Below are 18563 nucleotides of genomic sequence, written 5' to 3'. Positions count from 1 at the left end.
GCGGCGGCGGCGGGGTGCCGGGGGCCGCCCGGGGCACGGCGGTACGTTCTCCCCGACCCGGCAGTGCAAAGCCCAGTTCCTCTTCCCGGTGCCTGACCGAGCCCGGAGCGCCGGCACCGCCTTAAAGCGGCACAAACGCCCCTGCGACGGCGCGGCTCCAGCGCGCCTCCCGCCTGCAGCCTCCGCCGGCCCCGCTGCCTCCCCTGCCCCGGAGCCGGGGCTCGGAGGGGCGGCGGGGGGGCACCGAGCCCCGGCCTCCCTTTCCCGAACTCTCAGGCTCGGGGGGACCCCACGTTCCGTCTCCCCTCGCCCGCTGCGGACCCTCCTCTCTGCCCCCTGCCTGGAGCGGGTGGTGGGTACGGCTTTGGGGGCACACGTGCATGGTTTGGGGGACAGACGTAATGTGATTTTTGCAGCCAAGCCTTAAATACATAAAATACACCAATTTCTACCCCTCCGTGAGGAGGGGGGACACACTTTGCCCAGGATGTCAGTCCGTGTGACGCAGCTCTGTCCTCACGGGGTGACGGGAACCCTCAAAAAGACGACACCCGGCCCCCAAAGAAGCACTGACATAGGAACAACACGCCGGGAAGGTCTGTATATTCTGACACAGGAGCAAAGATCACGTCAAAAAACACTGCGGGGATTAAAGCTGCTAAAGAAGGGGGAGGCTGCCGAGTGTGACTAACAGGATTAGGCAAATGCCGAGCTGGGAAAGAAAAAGATATTGGTCAACGGCAATAATACAGCTTTAGCGGTTCCAAAATATTTAATCTTTCCATTCCAGAATGTTTTCCAGCAGAATTTATCGTCCTTGTTTCACGGGAAGGGCAAAGGAGCTGTGGGGGTCAGGTGATTTGGGGAAGGTCACATTCTGAATGAGGAAAAGGCGCAGAACTGGCAGCCAGGCCAGGAGGGTAAACATGAAAGTGACTCGAGGAGGGAAAACATGTAAAGTTTCAAGTCCATGTTCTGCTTTCGCTTCCGCCGCAGGCACGTTGCTCGTTGTAAGGAAAGGGATTGCAGCGAAACTTGACATTTCTGACTGGGCGGTGAGGGAACACATACACGGCTCCACAACAGGCGGGAATTCTCCTCCTCCTCTGCCGTGTGTTGAGGGATTGACCGATTCCGTGCCCGCAGCTGCGCGGGGGCCGCGTTGCTTCACCGCCTCGGCTCCCGCATGGACGGAAAACGCAATTCCATTAATATCAACCCAATTAAACCTCAACAGGGCATTCAAATCCTGAGGGGATGAGCCCGCTGAGGGCCCCATGTCGCGGTGTGAGGGGCCACGGCCCTCCACACCGCGACGCGGGGCCGGGGGGTGTGGTGTGTGGGGGGGTGTGTGTGTGGGTGTGACGCCATCATAACGTCATCCCAAACCGCCCCCCCTCAGCCCTGCTGAGTCACCGCTTCTCGCGCCCAACGGGCCTCCCTTGCGCTTGACGCGGGGTGGGCCCTTCCGGGCGGGCGGAGGGAAGGCGGCGGTTACCATAGCGACGGCGGTTCTCGCGAGAGGCGGCGGGGCGGCGGAAGTGACGCGCGGCCGGCGGGCGTCGCGCGGCCCTCCCTCCCCCTCCCGTCCCCCCCGCCTCTGATTGGCTGGCGGCGGCGGCGGCCGTAGCGGTGGCTCCTTCCCGCTTCCCCCCGCCGCTCCCGGCCGCGCCGCCAGCCGCCAAGATGGCGTCGGCCCTGGAGCAGTTCGTCAACAGCGTCCGGCAGCTCTCGGCCCAAGGTGACCGTGAAGGGGGGGAGCCGCGTGTGGCGGGGAGCCAGTGGGGCCTGAGGAAGAGGAGGAGGAGGGGGCGGCGGCCGGTGGAGCCCGCCAGGCCCCGCGCGGCTGTGGAGGGCGGGCCGAGGCCTGCCCCCTCTCACGGTTCTTCCCTCAGGCGCGGGTCTGGGCTGTAGGGTCCCTTGCCGGGCTGTAATTCAGGGCTCCCTCGCCGCACGCAGAGGCGGCCTGGGAGGGATCCCGGCGGCGTTTCGCCGCCGCTGGGTTGACAGGGCGTGAGGGGCCGGCTGTGCCCTTCACAGCGCTCCCTCTCCCGGGGCAGCGGCACGGTGGCGGCTTTCGGTAGTTGGAGGTCCCGGGTGAGGGGAATGAAGACGGCACCGGCGGCCGTGTCAAAACCTGAGCCTTGGAAATCCGGGAGGAGGAGCGGGCATCGCGGGGACCTTAAGTGGGATCGTACAGCCCAGACTGTCGCCTAACTGATGAGCTTGCAAGTTGTAGCATGTGTGTTTTAAAATAAATTTCAGAAATGTTAGTTCCTGGGGACAAAGTAGAGCGTGGACAGAAAGAGTCCTGCCTTACGAAGGAAGCATGCGATAGGAGGCCTGAGACTGTACATTAGAGTTGCCATAACGAAGCATTCAAAGAGTGTTTTAATAACTGTAGTTAGCATTTCTTAGTTTCATGGACAAACTCCTAATTTTCCTGTCTGTGGGCACAGCGTTTCCTAGTTCTTGAACTTTCTGCCTGTGTTGATGCTCCCTAAAATGTGTCCTAAGTGTTTCTCTGCATGGCATGTTTGCTGCCTTGAACTGATCAAAAATTGATGCTTTTCTCTCTGGCAGTTACTTTTAGGTGGAGCTCCAGCTTTCTCTTACTTCAGTTTAACTTATAGAGTATTTTTACTGGGGTTATTGGATACAAGAGACAAATTATATCTGCAAGGTACGGGTGCAAACCGGATGATTCTTTGTTTGCCTTGTAGTTTAGCTGGAGAACTTTTTATTACAAGGTTTTGTGGATGCGAAAGGTTCAAAGGGAAACTGGTTGACTTTATGGAAGTTCTCCCGTTTGGGATGAGCCAGATAGACGTTCTCTGTGAGACAGTAAATCCAGGCTGCTGAATGTCATGAGAGCACACGGGAAAAGTACATGTGCTTGTGGTGGTGTTGGTTTCTGGTTATTAGCGTTTGGCTGCGTGGGAGGACATAAATGGACATTTAGTTGTGCCTGGTGTGGGTATTTCTACTTACGCTGTAAGTTGTTCAGTGCGTGTTTGGGGGTAGAGGGCCATTTTGAAGGGGTTTGCTTTGTTTTTTAGGGGAATGCTAGATGTTAGCTGTAGAATGGGTGGATTTCTCTACTAGGGAGGCCACCAGAACTAAGGTTTTGCAATGCTTGAATACCGTTATCAAACCACAGAGCGTTTTACAAGCCCTGTTCCTTCCCACGCTTATGCCTGGAGTTTTAATTCTGAATGGGGAAAGCAGTTTTGGGGATGGGTTTCTGGAGTTCCTGGGCTCTGGTCCCTCATTCAGGACTTTTGATCCCTCTGTTACTTCAAAGCTAACATTTCCTTGCTAGGGCTTCCCAGGTTTTTTTTTTTCAAAGGAAAAGGCCAGAAAACTGAGGATAGTGTAAATCTCAGTGAATGGAGGCACTATTCCTCATTTCATGAAGCTTTTTGTAGGGGTGAGAGAACCTCTGTTTTTTTCTCTCTAATCTGCAAGGATTGAACACTGGAACAATACTCTGCTTCAGAAAAGCGTAATTTTAATTCGAGTAATTGTGGGGGGAGGAAAAGTTTGAAAGCAGTTCATGATAATGAAAGTAGTTCATGGTCTACTTTCTTTCTAAGGTTTTTTGGACTTACCGTACTTTCCTGTTTGAAAATAGTTGCCTTTTGTGCTGTGTTCATAGCTTACAACAAATAGAATAAGACTGTAGATTTATTTACATGAAGTAAATTTAAGAACAGGTTTTTTTTAATCCTTTTGTTATAGGTACTTAGTTGAAATTTTAATGTCTACTTCAAAAAAATGCTTATGAGCCAACTTGGGGAGTGAATAGGGCACTTGAGAAGCAGCAAGGAACAAGCTCTGGTATTGGGATTTTTTAGAAAGTGGAGGAAGCTATTTTTGCTACTGTTTTGGTTTTGCTTTGGTTTGTTTTTTTGTGCCTACAAGGCACAACTATAGATAAACCTATCCACATGAGGTAAAACGTTGCATCACAGTACGCTGGCCAAAGTTTTGTAGACTTGGCTTAGATGGAGCTTGGCATTGATACGAGACCCTGAAGCCCCCTCCAACAAGATGAGCTGATGCCGCTTTTCGTGTTGTGTTTGTGTTCAGAGGGTCTCCTTTGCAATCCCGAAGTCCAGAATTTTAGCTGTCACCTTATAAAAAACATGTTGAAAACTAATGCCCGTCATATTAAAGAAAGGCAAATTCTGTGGGTGACACTACTTTTTCCTCAGGTTATATAGTGAAGCAGGGTGTAACGAAGTATGGGAATGCATGAGTGCTCTCTAATTAGAGTTTGACACCGATGTTTTGTATTTCAGGGCAAATGACCCAGCTTTGTGAACTGATCAATAAAAGCGGAGAACTGCTAGCAAAAAATCTTTCCCATCTGGATACAGTGCTTGGTGCCCTGGATGTGCAGGAACACTCGTTAGGCGTTCTTGCCGTCTTGTAAGTGTTGCTTTCTTTTAATTAAGTATCTTTAGTATTTAAACTTAAGCAAATTGCTGAATTGTCAACCAGAGGTTTTTCTTTTGGACATAATTTTTTTCAATCAGCATTTCTTAAAATAGTGCTCAGTTTCCCTTCAGCGATGCACATTTTATTAATAAAAATACCAAGGCAAATTTGTATTTTCAAAAGGAAAAAACCTCTGGAGCTTGTAAATGTTGCTAGTGTCAAATGGTAATATTGGGAGTTTGTTTTCCTTAAGGCTGTATCTATTGTTTATGTCTTTATAAGTTCTTTTCCATACGTGTTCAGCAAAAAGGTATAAAACTAACTTTTAAAACTTGATTCACAGGGCATTAATGCACTGAACTGTAAGCATGAAGCAACACTTCTTTTTTTTCTTTTTTTTTTTCTTTTTTTCTCCAGTGAAGCAGGGCTTCTTATCATAGTTCTTGGGTTTTTGTCTCTAGACAGCATTGAGGCTCTTGCTTCTGTCTGTAGTTTAAGATAATACTTGAAGTGTCTCAGTGATGGTGAGGTAAGGTGAGGATGCTTGGCTCTGAAGCTCAAACTGTTGTTTCTAGCTGTACCTAACCGCAAGTGAAGCATCTGCAGGTTCCACTGTTACTTTAAAGTTCTCTTTTAAAGGAAAGATCAGAACTCTAGTACTAGTTCCACTGCCCTTTTGAAACAAAAAGTCTGTAATACACAGAGGTAATGCACTTAATACTACAATTTACCAGCATCTCATTAAAATGCATTATGGAATTTACAAAAAAGCAGGGCATCAAAATTGTATCATGCAAAAGAATTGTATCATGGGGTACATGAAAACAGTCATTAAAACAGGTGGAAGAAGGAAGATAATTGTTGATAAGAAATAATTTGTAAAATGTATTATTTGAAGAGATGGTATCAGTGGAATGTATAGGAAAGTTCTCCCAGCTGAAACTCTCCTGTGGCGAACTCCTGCACTGGTAGAATTAAACTCTGGAGAGACAGGGAAGGGGTGGCAGCACATAACTGGACAGTCATAAGCCTTGGGAAGGGCAGTTCATGATCTAGGTGGGTTTGAACTGCATACTACAGTGTGTAGCAACTGAAGTATGGGCAGGGTTGGGTACCTCCCAACAGCATTAAACAGAGTAGGTTTTTTCTGTATGTTTTTGTGACATTTGTAGGATGCATAGCTAGAGTTGTCATTGCCCTCAGATGAGCATAATCGTAGCTCATCTAACAGGAGAAGCAATGTGCAAGGCTACAGCCTATAGGGTGCTAAGGAACCACCAGAGATGGAAAGAAACTGGAAGTGAAGAAAAAGGCCTCCAAATGAGATACACATCTAATAACTTAATAGTTGAGAAATCTTGAGCACATTCAAGAGGGAGATGGCTGCAGGACAGGCAAAGAAGTGGTGTGGCTGAGTATTACAATTTATCATCATTAGCCAGTGATTTTAACTGCTGTACCAGCTAATATGATCTTTGTTTGCCATAGTTTGTTCTAAATTGTAGTTCACTCTAGATTGAGAATGGGGGTGGGCACAGAAAGCATGTTTTCAAATGTTGTGCAGCTCCTGGGGAAATCGTATGCCATCTGTCATAAACACTTTTGGATTTGTTTGCAAGCATCTACGTGCATCTGCAGAGACTTAGCGATGAAGATGAAGCTTTTTTATTGATATCCAAATGTTAAGTGTTAAACCTTTTTTTTTGTTGTTTTTGCTGTAGGTTTGTGAAGTTTTCTATGCCCAGCATCCCTGACTTCGAAACGTTATTCTCACAGGTGCAGCTTTTTATCAGCACTTGTAATGGAGAACACATTAGATATGCAACAGACACTTGTAAGTTAAGCTCACTTTCAGACTCGATATATTTTCAGATGGTGTGTTTTTACTGATTATTTTTTTCAATTTTGTTTTTTACTGTATTTAGTTGCTGGCCTGTGCCACCAGTTAACAAATGCCCTTGTGGAGAGAAAACAGGTGAGCAAGTATCATCTACTACAAATAAGCTACCTACAATATCCGAGCTCTTAAAGGGGGATGTTACCAGTCTCTTACTTCAAAAAGATTTGCCACTAACTCCAGGTTAAGTATTTTTGTTCAGCACCTTACTTATTAAGTTTACGGAGAGGTAATGAACCTAGACCAAGATTTTAAGACTTCTTTAAGGAAAATATAAGAAAGATAAGTTTTTTGGGGGAGAGTCACCTAAAAATGTGGTCTCGCACACAAACTGGGAAACGTGCAGTACCAAGAATGTTCTTCAGACAATGTGTGCATGAGTAGGAGAGCTGCAAAAACTATTAGCGCTGAGGAGTCAGTGGTGCTAGTTCCAGTATTATTCTCACCAGTGTTATGTAATGTTCCTAATGAAATGATTTAAAATGTAAAGGAAACTTGATTAAGACATATTTTTGTTGATAAGATACTGACTTTTTCAGGCCATCTTAGTAAAATCTAGCCTGAAATAGAAACAGAGATCAAGGCTGGTCTAAGTGGAGTAAAGCCAGAGCCTTGCTTTTGTTATTTGGTGGGAGTTGAGATGGTCTCATGGAGTCAAGAAAGGTTTTCTTACCGATACAAATTACTGTATTCCTGATGAGGCTGGCTTTGTGGAGCATAATTTATATGACTAGTTTATCAGCAGAAGTTTTATGGCCAAGGTTAATTTTTATTTTCTGAGAGACTGCAGTATCCTACAAAAAAGGGAACCTCAAGTTAACTATTACTTAATGGAACCTGTCAATTAGTGTTATTTTTCATTTGTAAGTGTCAACATAAGATCCAATGTGCTGCCATCTATGAGAAATTATCTGAAAGAGATGTAATTTCTGACAGCCCCTGCGAGGAATTAGCATTCTCAGACAAGCCATAGACAAGATGCAGATGAACACAAACCAGCTGACCTCAATACACGCAGATCTCTGCCAGGTAAGGGGAGCATAAGGGCTTTTTATGAGAGTAAAAGCTTTTTAAATACCTATAACCCTTTGAGGAAATGTATGTTCACATATTGCAATGTAAAAATGGCTTTTAACTGTTCTGGTTTTTTTTTTCAATACTAAATAATATGGTATACTGAAATAAAATCCCCTTCTATTAATGTTAAATGTTCCATTTATGTCCTCGGATCTTTCATTTTGTTGATGACCTCTGAAAGTTCTTTGACATCCTTCTGTCTGGGTTGAAAGTCACACACACAGCTCTTGGGCAGTATAAGTGTAATATCCAGATACTGTTTGCTCAAGTTTGACAAAAGGCATGTTTGTCTCAGTGTCTTTGGCCTGGATTTGCACTTCTGTCTCGTTCTTGGCTCCTGGGACTTAGGGCTGGACAGGAATGTTTAGTGCAATATCTAGTGGTGCCAACACGGTAGTCTGGAAGGCCTGGAGTTTCAAGCAGCTTTGTCAGAGTCTAATTTCTTTGGGATTTAGATAATTTATAACAGTTCATAATCAGTGATAAAGGTTTTCCAAATATCATGATACAATGAATAATGTGTTACAGCACTGCTGATGTGCACTGTTTTTTTTACTCTTGGAGAAGTGAGATTTTAATAAATTTTACTAGATGAATTTAGTTTCAACTTCTTCCTTGTTGAAATTTGAATGGAAATGACTAATTTATGAAAACTTGATTTATTTTCTTGTAGCTCTGTTTGTTAGCAAAATGCTTTAAACCTGCCCTCCCGTATCTAGATGTGGACATGATGGATATTTGTAAAGAGAATGGGGCATATGATGCGAAGCACTTTTTATGTTACTACTACTATGGTGGGATGATATACACTGGGCTAAAGAACTTTGAAAGAGCACTCTACTTTTATGAACAGGTAACTTTAAATAAAATGGTAAGTCTGAAGTGTGATCAACTGAAAGGTGAAAGTAGCACGTGTGATAGTGCTGAGGTCATCTTTGAATTGCCACCAAGGATGGCCATAAAAGCAGTGAAGTACAGTACAAGCAGTCTCCAACTATTTTCATTTAACCTTAGGGGTATAATTCTACTAATGGATCTATGCTGCTCATCCTTCACAGAGGTTTTGCTTTAGCACGTGTGTTCATCATGGGGAGGGTCTGTTTACAAAGGCCTGCAGTGACAGGACGAGGGGCAATGGTTTTAAGTTGGAGAAGGGAAGATTTAGATTGGATATTAGGAAAAAGTTCTTTACCATGAGGGTGGTGGAACACTGGAACAGGTTGCCCAGGGAGGTGGTTGAGGCCCCTTCCCTTGAGATATTCAAGGTGAAGCTCGACGAGGCCCTGGGCAACCTCCTCTAGTTGGGGGTGTCCCTGCTGACTGCGGGGAGGTCGGACTAGATGACCTTTGGAAGTCCCTTCCGGCCTGGACCAATCTATGAATCATAGTAATACATAAAAACTGATTTGGTTTAGTGTTGACTATTAGCTCTTTTACGAAAGGTACAACCTGAATGGTTTTCTTAGTGTATAAAGTGAAGTAACAAGCAAACTGTCTTTAGAGGTGTTTTCCTTTAAGAAGGTCTCTTATAGCCAAGTAACTATTGCACCACAAAACTATGCAACTCAAAGGTTGATGTTAAATTTATCTCCCTATAAATATTTTTCAAATGCCTGCTTATTACTGCTTGCATAGAAACAGGTCGCAGGCTGACATTCAGAACTGTGTATTCTTAAAGAAAATATAATGTAGTAGTTTTGCTAAGACCTTTGCTAGTTTTATGAGAGGAGTTATACATCTTCAAGGCTCTTGCAATATTTGCTGCTTTCACTTTCTCTGTGAAAGAAGATCACAAAATTGGGAAAACTTCATGTGTGTATGGGGGGAGACTCTTAAATGTGCAAAATAAACTGGTGCAGTCGTCATCTTTTCTGTAAACGAAGGGGAGCTCTTGAGTAGCAAGCAGTGTCACAGTAAACTTAAATTCCTTTTCCCTAGTCTGCTGACCTCTTTCAGCATACTTAAATATGATATCTGATGATGTCATTGCTTTATAAAACCTCTTTAAGGTTTTGTGTAAATCCAGGTTCTACAGGAACTGTATAATCGTTCCTTGTAACAAGTAGCTAGAGGTGCTTTCTAGTACAGCTTTAGATATATACCAAGGAAAGAAGTTTTGTTTTGATCTTAACAGGGTTATTCTAAGGTAGGCATCGCTGTAACATGATATGTTTTGAGTAGCTTGTATAGAATTTAGTTTTTTAGGACGTTTTTGGGTAATTAATTGTGACATAAGTTAGTTAAGCTTTAGTGATTAAAGGTGTATCCTTTGATACACACAGCTTTAAACTCAGATTTTTATTAATGAGTAGCTACCGGGATCTACCAGTAAGTATACTAAATTTCTATTCCATTTCTTTCTTTCTTGCTTGCTTAGGCAATAACTACTCCAGCCATGGCAGTCAGTCATATTATGTTGGAATCATATAAAAAGTATATCCTAGTTTCTTTGATACTACTTGGCAAAGTTCAGCAGCTACCAAAATACACTTCCCAGATAGTTGGTAGATTCATTAAGGTAAGTCTTGTGAATACAGCTAAATAATAGATCAACATATCTGAATTTCTAAATTATTTTTTTTCTACGCTAGTTTGATGGTGCTGTTTAACATTGCAGATCATGAAAAATAATGCACAATGTGCCAGAGTACAACCTCTTGCTGCCTTTCTAGTGTACAATACCTAAAGATTGTCTGGCAGCTTCTGTCTATTACAAACAAACTAATGATACAGGCTTTTAAAATTAAATTTGCAAAAACTCAAGGGTTGAATAGTACTTACTGATCTTCACTGATACTGCACATCTCTTGATAGCGTTTTATGTTAGAACTCAAACGAGACTCAGATTTCACTTGGCTTTCAATATGCAGAGTCCTTGTAAAAACATTCAACCTGCAACTTCATCTAGTTAAAGTGTGAAATGCTAAATAGTTTATTCCAAAATCTCAGCTGTATAAAGAATAAAAGCTTTTGAAAAAGCTGCAAGTTTGAAGTCCGTAAACATTCTGATTAGGACTTGTAGGATGGAAGACAAAACTGCTAGCGAGAGTTCTGATCCTAGGCAAAGAACACACTTTTGAAAGTTTGTTCTTATTTAACACTGCTGATTTGTGACCAACATTTTAGAGTTCAGAAAATCTTCTAACGTCAGATACTGATAAGCAAGCTCAAACAATTGCCATTTTAAAGTCGTTTAAGTGAACTCTCTGATTCACCCTCTGATTCTCTGTTGTTCATGTGGTGATTCACTGTTGTCTAGGATGACAGTGTCTTAAAGGGTAGAACAAATACAATCGGTGGGCAGTGACTGGTCAATATGCTGCTTACTTCACATGCTGGTCAGCTAATGGGCTTTTTCTGGTTCTCCCGTAACTAGAACTGTCAGACAGAGGTCATTGAGCAATGTTTACTACATCTTACATTGCCGTAATACGTATGGAGTGTATGAGGATCTATCATTGCTGTAAAGCCATGTATGGGCATCACGTCATTTTTATGAGATGCTTGATCTACTTACATTTCCTTTTATGCCTGCGTGGTTTCTAATGTTGAAGTAGCGAGTAGATTTTATGAGGCTGGTTGAACACCATGTTTTTTAAGAAGAGTTCTCATTTTTCTAATTGCAGCCCCTTAGCAATGCTTACCATGAATTAGCGCAAGTTTATTCAACCAATAAACCCTCGGAGCTTCGAAATCTGGTGAACAAACACAGTGAAACATTCACAAGGGATAACAATATGGGGCTGGTTAAGCAATGCTTGTCATCTCTCTACAAAAAGAATATTCAGAGGCTAACCAAGGTAAGATGTAGGGGTTTTGTTTTGCTGAGAAATTGTGATTAGTTTTTCTCAACAAGCGTATCTCTCTGAAATGTATTCAACTCGGAGCAAAATGATAATGAAGTAATGTCACGGAGAAATGACTAAAACTGAGATTTGTGTCTCTGAAACAAATGAGACTGAAATGCTTTATAGGAAACCAATTCAGTTGACTACTTATGCATTATTAAAAAGGTGGTTTAATCGGTGTGTCTGTCACAGGGGTTTGCCCATGCGATTTTCATACATAATCAAAAAAGTTGCGAGCGCTGCTACCAATGACCTTCATCTATTCCAGAAATAGGAAAGCTGAACTTTACAGATCACTTCATTAGAGAAGACTGAGTGAGTGGGACAGATTTGGGAAGGAAAAGGGGCAGCGGTGGAGTGATGTGCTCCTTCAGCTGAGAGATCAGATTAATCCTCAAAGATGATCAGGGAAAGGTCTTTTTTTGCAAACCCACATGATGTTTGTTGCAGTGGAACTAAGTTCAGAAGTAATGCAATACGTGTCTCTCTTGAAGGAAATTCAAGGGGTGGGCTCTTCTGTTTCTGGGGTAAAAAGCAATTGCAGAAATGGACTAATTGACTCCCTTTGCTCTGCATACGTCGCGGTGCAACAAATTGGTACCTTTGGAGGAAGAACTGACTTCACTCTCATGGTGCTTTTATAAGTAATAACTCTGTGATCCACTTGTTTCTTCCCATAAGACTTCAAAATAAGATTGCATAAGCCATGAAGGATAGATGCTAGGAACTTCCCCTATCAAGTTTTAACTGCTTAATACTTTCTAAATTTCAGACATTTTTAACATTGTCATTACAAGACATGGCAAGTCGGGTGCAGTTGTCAGGGCCCCAAGAAGCAGAAAAATACGTCCTCCACATGGTAAGACTTGTGACTTGGCTAAACTGTCCTAATTTAAAAACTGGTCTGATTTAAGACTCTCTAAGCGTTTGGTTTGGCAGTGCAAATTCTGAATGGCTGAAGAATGGTTCTTTTTCAGGTTGAAGGAAATACTGTCAGTCTGCTGTGGTGTTTAGACTGTTCTCAAAAAAAATCCTTAAAAGATATTCTCTGTCTAAGATAAAGCATGCATCGTTTGTCTTTGGGAAGCTGTTAGGAAGTAAAAAGCAAACAAGTTAAAGATGATTCCACAAGGATTCTGTGTGTTGTAGTTACCCAAAATTCTGTGCTTAGTGATACCTTACATTAAACACTCTCTCATTTCAGATAGAAGATGGTGAAATCTTTGCAAGTATTAATCAGAAGGATGGTATGGTCTGTTTCCATGATAATCCTGAAAAATATAACAATCCAGCTATGCTTCATAACATCGATCAGGAGGTAAATCTTTAAGATATTAACTGCTTTTGGAGTTCCTACTAAACAACCTTAGTCTGTGATCGGAGCACTGCTGGGAGAAGCCAGTGTAGGTGATTTGCAAGTAGAGGCTGAGGACTAGAAATCGTTATTTGGCTGTTTCACAGTACCAGTATTTAAAGCTTTTTAGATTGATTGTCTATTACTGTCAATACGTTCCCTGTTGTATCTTCTGTACAGCTTGAGATGTTTCCGTAGGCTGACTGCTTAATGTTGGTGATGGGAAGTTCCTTGAATTGAATGGATTAGAAAGATTGGGTTTGGAGTTTCAGATTTCAAGGGTCACTTCCACTGGCTCTGGATAACCTGCCTGTAGGTTGAGGTGGTTGACCCACATGGGACACTGTCAGTGGCCTTAAAAAGGATTGTTAGGAAGATGTGGATCAAAATAAGGGAAAAAAAAGGGGTCTGACACCTTTTCTTTGGGAGAAGAGGGATGAGAACATTTTGACGAGCTTTTGTGATGGCAAAAGTTACTGGTTCTGCATAGCACAGCCGTGAAATATCTTTAAGATCATGTACAAGCTGGACAAAGTAATCGACTTAATATATATTTTTAAGATGCTGAAATGTATAGAGCTTGATGAACGACTGAAAGCCATGGATCAAGAGATCACTGTGAACCCTCAGTTTGTGCAGAAGGTAATTGATTTAGTGTCTTGTAAGAGTATGTCAGAGATTCAGTGCAGTGAGGATATGTTGCACCGAGTGTCAGTATTTACAGTGTTAATAATTACATTACTATTAGTAATACCTGCATAAACATCATGCTTTAAAACAAAAAGGAAGTGCATGTTGTTTCACATGCACTTTATTTTCCTACCTGTTAACTTCAAAGAACTGTGTGTCTCAAAGGTGAACCTTCAAACCTGTTTTTGAAAACAAATAACTCTCTCCCTTCCAGAGTATGGGCTCTCAAGAAGATGACTCAGGGACCAAACCATCCAGTTATTCCTGAAATTCATGTTGCTCACCACTCCGCTTTCAAGTAAAAGCTTATGAAAGAATCACGCCTGGAACAGGGCATTGAGGAGTTCCATGAAGAGAGCAGAGAGAACTGAGCTTTGCTTTTCACCTGGACATTAAGAAAATAAAAGAACACCCTCTCAGTACTGTATAATATCAGAAATACTCTCTGCAAAGAAAAAGGAAATCTCAAAAGAAACTTAAGTCTGTTGTGGATTTATTTATCTTCAGATTAACATCGTTAATGCATTAAATAATCTACCTTTTGTTTTAAAGGGTTTGAATGTTGCTGTGTTTCTGTAGCAGTCCTTTTTTTCTCTTCAAAAAAAAAGTGTTATTCAGGGAAGAATACAAACTAGTGTTGGTTCACTTACAAGATAATTACTGGTTCATTATTCTGTATTTAAAGTTGGCTCAAAGTGCAGATTTATCATATGTATGGTGGGGGGAGAAGGGTGGATTTTAAGTAAATTCTCTACATTATAATTTGCATATGCCCAGTGTAGCTGGCTGCTGTCTATTAAATGAAATAAGAACCGTGTTCTTCCCAAAAGGATGAGCATTTAAATGAGTCCTTGTAAGGTACTTTTTGCTGAAAAGCAGAAATCACTGTAGGGAATCCATACACGACAGCTATTTATCATTTTAAATTTCTGGTACAAAATATCTCCTAATAACAATTGCTCTTAGATCAAACTTAGTAGACCTAAACAAAAGGATATTTGAAAGATCTTGGTGTTCTGAAGGATTCTAGATATGAAGTTGTTCACACCAAAATAAATTTAAATTTTTATTCCTAGACAATTGGCATGAAGGTATTCAACAGGCTAATGCTTATCTGTGGTGGTAGAAAGTGAAGGCCCTGCTATAGATCTTTGTTTCCAGAGAAAATAATTTTACATGGAACATAGAATTCTGTACGGCTCTGAAAATGCAGAATTTTATTTGGAAATAACATGCTGCAATGCTATCTGGTTTTTGATTCACTGTTTGAAACATGAAAACTTTATTGTTGGATTCTTTAAGTGCTTCACCCTTAAATCAATAGGGTTTTTAATTTTCTGTAGCTCTCATGTATCTGAAGATTCTCACTGTTAAAACACCTTTGAAACACTTCATGTTGGTGCGAACCTCCTACTCCTGGACATAAATAAACCTGTCGCCAAGTCAGAACGCGAGAAGCTCAGCATCCAATGCTTCCTGCTCAAACGCCTGACCAGGAGCCGCTGCCAACCCCCCGGCTTTTGTTCAGGAGCCCGAGTGGGAGCCAAGCGTTCCTGGCTCTTGCCGTGCGAAGCTTGTTTGTGTGCAGGTCACCTGTAGCTGAAAATACTCCGTTTGTGCTTCCAGTGCTGATACAGAAACTGTTGGGGTTTTCATTTAAAACTGGTGTCTTAATTCTAGGGGAGCCTCTGTGGCAGCGGTGTGCTTTCTAGTAGAAGGGAAATGCCCCCAGCTTGTTCTCTAGGTGGTGAGTGACGTTTTTAAACGTATAAAATAGCAGTTTAGTATTGAACACAGCATAGGTCTGTAGTCTTAGTAGCTCACCATTGAGTACTTGTGCTTCCTATCATAGAGACTTCCATGTTTGAAGGCAACTTTTACACCTGATCTAAAAGCAAAACCTTGGGTTTTTTTTTTTTTCATAACTTGCCTTACCAGTCTTGCAATTAAAGATATTTATGATTTTTAAAGTTTTTTTTTTTTTTTTTTCCCAAGTTAATCCTGCAGTGATTTCAATGCTGAATGTGCTTATGCAATTTTCTCCTCTGGTGCTGTGGGAATGTTTAATTAGTGTAATAGCAATGTGGTGGGCTCAAGCATGGGCCGGGTTGTCCAAGTGTTTCCATCCATGTGCGGTAGTTCACGGGAAGAGACTGCAAATGACTAACCCCAGGCTGCCACCCAGCCAAAAGCGTGGATGGCTTTGCCGCTCATTGCTGAGGGTTCACTTGCTGGGGGTTGGGGGGGAAGACCAGAAACGTCCACGTCGCGGTGGCTGAGCTTTTATATCAGTAGATCCTCTCGGTGAGCGTGGACTAACTGCTGAGAGCTGCAGGATGGCTTTCTGGCTGGGGAATTGGAAGCAAACTAACACACGCAGCTGGCAAACAGCAGCCATGTTATCTCTTTTTATTTTTTTTTGCCTAAAGTAGATAAAATAAATCCACGCTCACATCAAAAGAATGGTAGCAATAGCTACGTAATAGTTTCAAATGATATATCACACTTGTTCTTAATCTGATTTTTTAAGAGGGCAAATGCTTTTAAGGTTAGAGAACTGCTCAAGTTGCTTTTCTCACGTGGATAGTCGTGCTCTTAAACTCCGATCGCTGTTGAAAATTCAAAGTCAGGTCCCACCTGTAGAATGAGTAGAGATAAAGCGTTCACCAAAAGTGCTTCGGGGAAGGGCTTTTAAGTAATGAGTTTGATAAACACATACGGTCTGGCGTCTGCATGTCTTGAGATACTGTTGAAATTAAGTCAGATTTTTAATGAAGTAGCTCCTTCAAGTCTTGGAACTAATTGCATGGGCTGTGGTCAGCTGAGGCGCTTTGAGCACACTTGAGCTTTCTGGTTTTAATTTGTATTTATTGCAGAGAAGGACTTGATCAACTATAAGAACACTGTGTGCTCTGCTCCTCCAAACTTGGAGTCTCAGAGGTCCTGTGGCTTGTTCTTCCCGTCAAGCATGGCCACGCGATGTGTTCACGAGATACCGAGTGCATGCTTTTTGATGCCTAACTCGTATTTTCACGCATCTGAATTAGCTCTAAGATATCAAATGCAATTCTGAAGGTAGCACTAGACTTGCAACTCCACTTCTTAGCCACAGGAGGGGTCTCCTGTTCAGTTATGCTTAGCGGGTAATAAAATGGTTTGGAGAAGGCCTGGTTAGAAGCTGTTTGTGTACAACCACCCCTTCCTGGTTTTGTGCCACCAAGGAGCCCCCGTTGGCCACCTCTGTGACCGCTCCCGTAGCACTGCCGTTGTCCCACGTGCTTTCACGTAACTCCAGCCGCCTCTGTCTATACAATTTCCCCTCTCTCTTCTCCAGCACCACCCTTGTATGTGTTGTCACAGGTGATCTGTATAACCCAGGAACTGTGTTCTGCATGGCCAGACTGGCTGAGGAGGTTAGTCCTGAGAAGTTGTTTAAATGTACTATTGGAAAATAAAGATAACAAATGAGCCGTTCTTAGTTTGTCTTAAATGAGATAGTAGGTTTTTCCTAATTTGGCTTTTCCTTAGCTTTTTTTGGGGGGGTGTTTTGTTCTTGTGGCTTCTCAGGCCGTGAGGTTCTGGCTGACGGGTGGGACGCTGCTAGTTGTCTGGTGTGGGTGGCAATGTCATCTGCTTGGGGGTTCTCCAAGCTCTGCTGGTGGCTCCTCGGAGCTCTCCTGAACGCTCTCAAGTAGAAACAGTAGTTCTTTTTGTGCAAATGGTGTGTTTCCCTCATAAAGCACTGCTGCTGGCCCTTGTCCGAGATGGGCTCCACAATTAGATGGACTTTGGATCAAACATTTCTGTCCATCTGATCAGATTCATCTCATCTTTGTGTTACCGAATTCCTCTCATCCTTTTCTTCAGAGGTGTAATTCTTAGTCCACGCGTGGCTGCTTGGTTCCAGGGGCGTATATTGTAGTGATATTGGTGATAGTTGCTCTTTTTTTTTTTCAGTTAATAAGTACAAGTTTTACGATCTATGCTGTTATCTTGTGGAAGACTTACTGCTTTTGTTCAGATTCAGGTATTTAAAACTCCGTAGGGGTCAACTCCAAGGTAAAGGGGGTAGGGGCCAGATTCAGTACTTCTATTATTTTGAATTTCACTGAATTTTTAGAGTTGGAAGGGACCGTAAAGATCATCTAGTCCAACTCCCCTGACGAAGCAGGGCTGCCCAGAGCACATCACTCAGGACTGCATCCAGGCGGGTCTTGAAGATCTCCAGAGAAGGGGACTCCACACCCTCCCTGGGCAGCCTGTTCCAGGGCTCTGGCACCCTCACCGTGAAGAAGTTTGAAGCCTGCAAGGATTTAATAGTTGATATGGAATTTGGTTTATCTTTCCACCATAGTTTTCCAGAGATAAATAATCATCTACTAAAACTTAATACCCTGAAGAGAAGCTGGAGCGGTTTAATGGAGGGAGGATCTGTATTGAAGAGCCTGGAAAAGAGAGGCTCGTTTAACTCAAGTACTTCAGAGTAACCGCTTTGTAAATGGAGTGGGGAAAGGTTCATGGAGGACTCGCATTCTAATTAGTTTAAGGCGCTAAAACACCCGATGGGTGCTGCCAGCGCTTGTATCGAGCGTCGTTACGGGGAGAAGTCGGGCCCCGCCCGCGTTGGGGACAGGGGAGGGACAAGTGGAGCCCACGGCGAGGCCCCTCCCGGCCCCCGGCAGCCGCTGGGCCCCGCTTCCCCTCGCAGCGCCCCGCCCGCGCACGGCGCCTGCGCACGGGACGCCCCGTCCCCTCTCGGAGGGGGGGGGGAACGGCCGTACGGCCCGTACCACCCCGCGGGGGGGATCGCGGCCAGCACCGGCTGCAGCGTCCGCGGGCTGGCAGGCGGCCCCTCGCCCCGTCTCGTCTGCTGGAGGTCGATGGGATTTTCTACTGTCTGCGGCGCGACAGCGGGGATCGCGAGGGAAGGAAGGAGGCGTCGTCCGGAGCTTCTCGTCTCCCCCCTCCCGTCCTGAGGTAATGGCTCTGCCCAGCCCCCGTGGACAGGGCGGCCGTGGGCCGGGTCAATGCCGCACCTGGGGGGGTGTTGGGATCCTCGGGGAGCGGCGGGAAGGACCGGCTCGGTACCGCGGTACGAACGGCCACCTCCTCCCTCTCTCCTGCTTCTGTCTTCCTCTTCTCGCTGCTCTGTGGCGGCGGCGGAGATGGGTGGGCAGCCGGGAAGCTGCGTGTCCCTCTTTCCTCCCCCAGCTGCCAGTAGGGATGGTACGGGCCGGTGGGTCAGGCTGTGTCA

The 18563-nt window shown here is 43.8% G+C and overlaps 1 protein-coding gene across 4 annotated transcripts; it reads left to right on the top strand.

The window, feature by feature from the left end:
• The first annotated feature begins 1532 nt into the window (after window positions 1-1532).
• On the top strand, window positions 1533-16783 carry COPS3 (COP9 signalosome subunit 3). 4 transcript variants are annotated; one of them, XM_074158213.1, is made up of 13 exons: window positions 1614-1741; window positions 2584-2683; window positions 4305-4434; window positions 6165-6277; window positions 6369-6418; window positions 7277-7369; window positions 8091-8270; window positions 9795-9935; window positions 11044-11217; window positions 12038-12124; window positions 12470-12583; window positions 13181-13261; window positions 13524-16783. In XM_074158213.1, the coding sequence occupies exons 3-13, from the start codon at window positions 4310-4312 to the stop codon at window positions 13575-13577; spliced, it is 1212 nt and encodes a 403-aa protein (XP_074014314.1). In that variant the 5' UTR covers window positions 1614-1741; window positions 2584-2683; window positions 4305-4309; the 3' UTR covers window positions 13578-16783. The 4 variants fall into 4 exon arrangements, with proteins under 4 accessions (XP_074014313.1, XP_074014315.1, XP_074014314.1 ...); XM_074158212.1 differs by lacking the exon at window positions 2584-2683 and having other exon boundaries at window positions 1533-1741; XM_074158214.1 differs by lacking the exons at window positions 2584-2683; window positions 11044-11217 and having other exon boundaries at window positions 1609-1741; window positions 13524-14762.
• Window positions 16784-18563: the final 1780 nt, after the last annotated feature.

This window comes from Numenius arquata, chromosome 14, assembly GCF_964106895.1.
Source record: "Numenius arquata chromosome 14, bNumArq3.hap1.1, whole genome shotgun sequence".
NCBI lineage: Eukaryota > Metazoa > Chordata > Aves > Charadriiformes > Scolopacidae > Numenius > Numenius arquata.
This window is presented reverse-complemented; position numbering and strand designations above follow the sequence as displayed.

Coding starts and splice junctions, on each gene's coding strand:
- COPS3 (XM_074158212.1), top strand. CDS start 1,687: ATGGCGTCGGCCCTGGAGCAGTTCGTCAACAGCGTCCGGCAGCTCTCG. Junction 6,278..6,368: donor TAGATATGCAACAGACACTT/GTAAGTTAAGCT, acceptor TACTGTATTTAG/TTGCTGGCCTGTGCCACCAG. Junction 13,262..13,523: donor ACCCTCAGTTTGTGCAGAAG/GTAATTGATTTA, acceptor TCTCCCTTCCAG/AGTATGGGCTCTCAAGAAGA.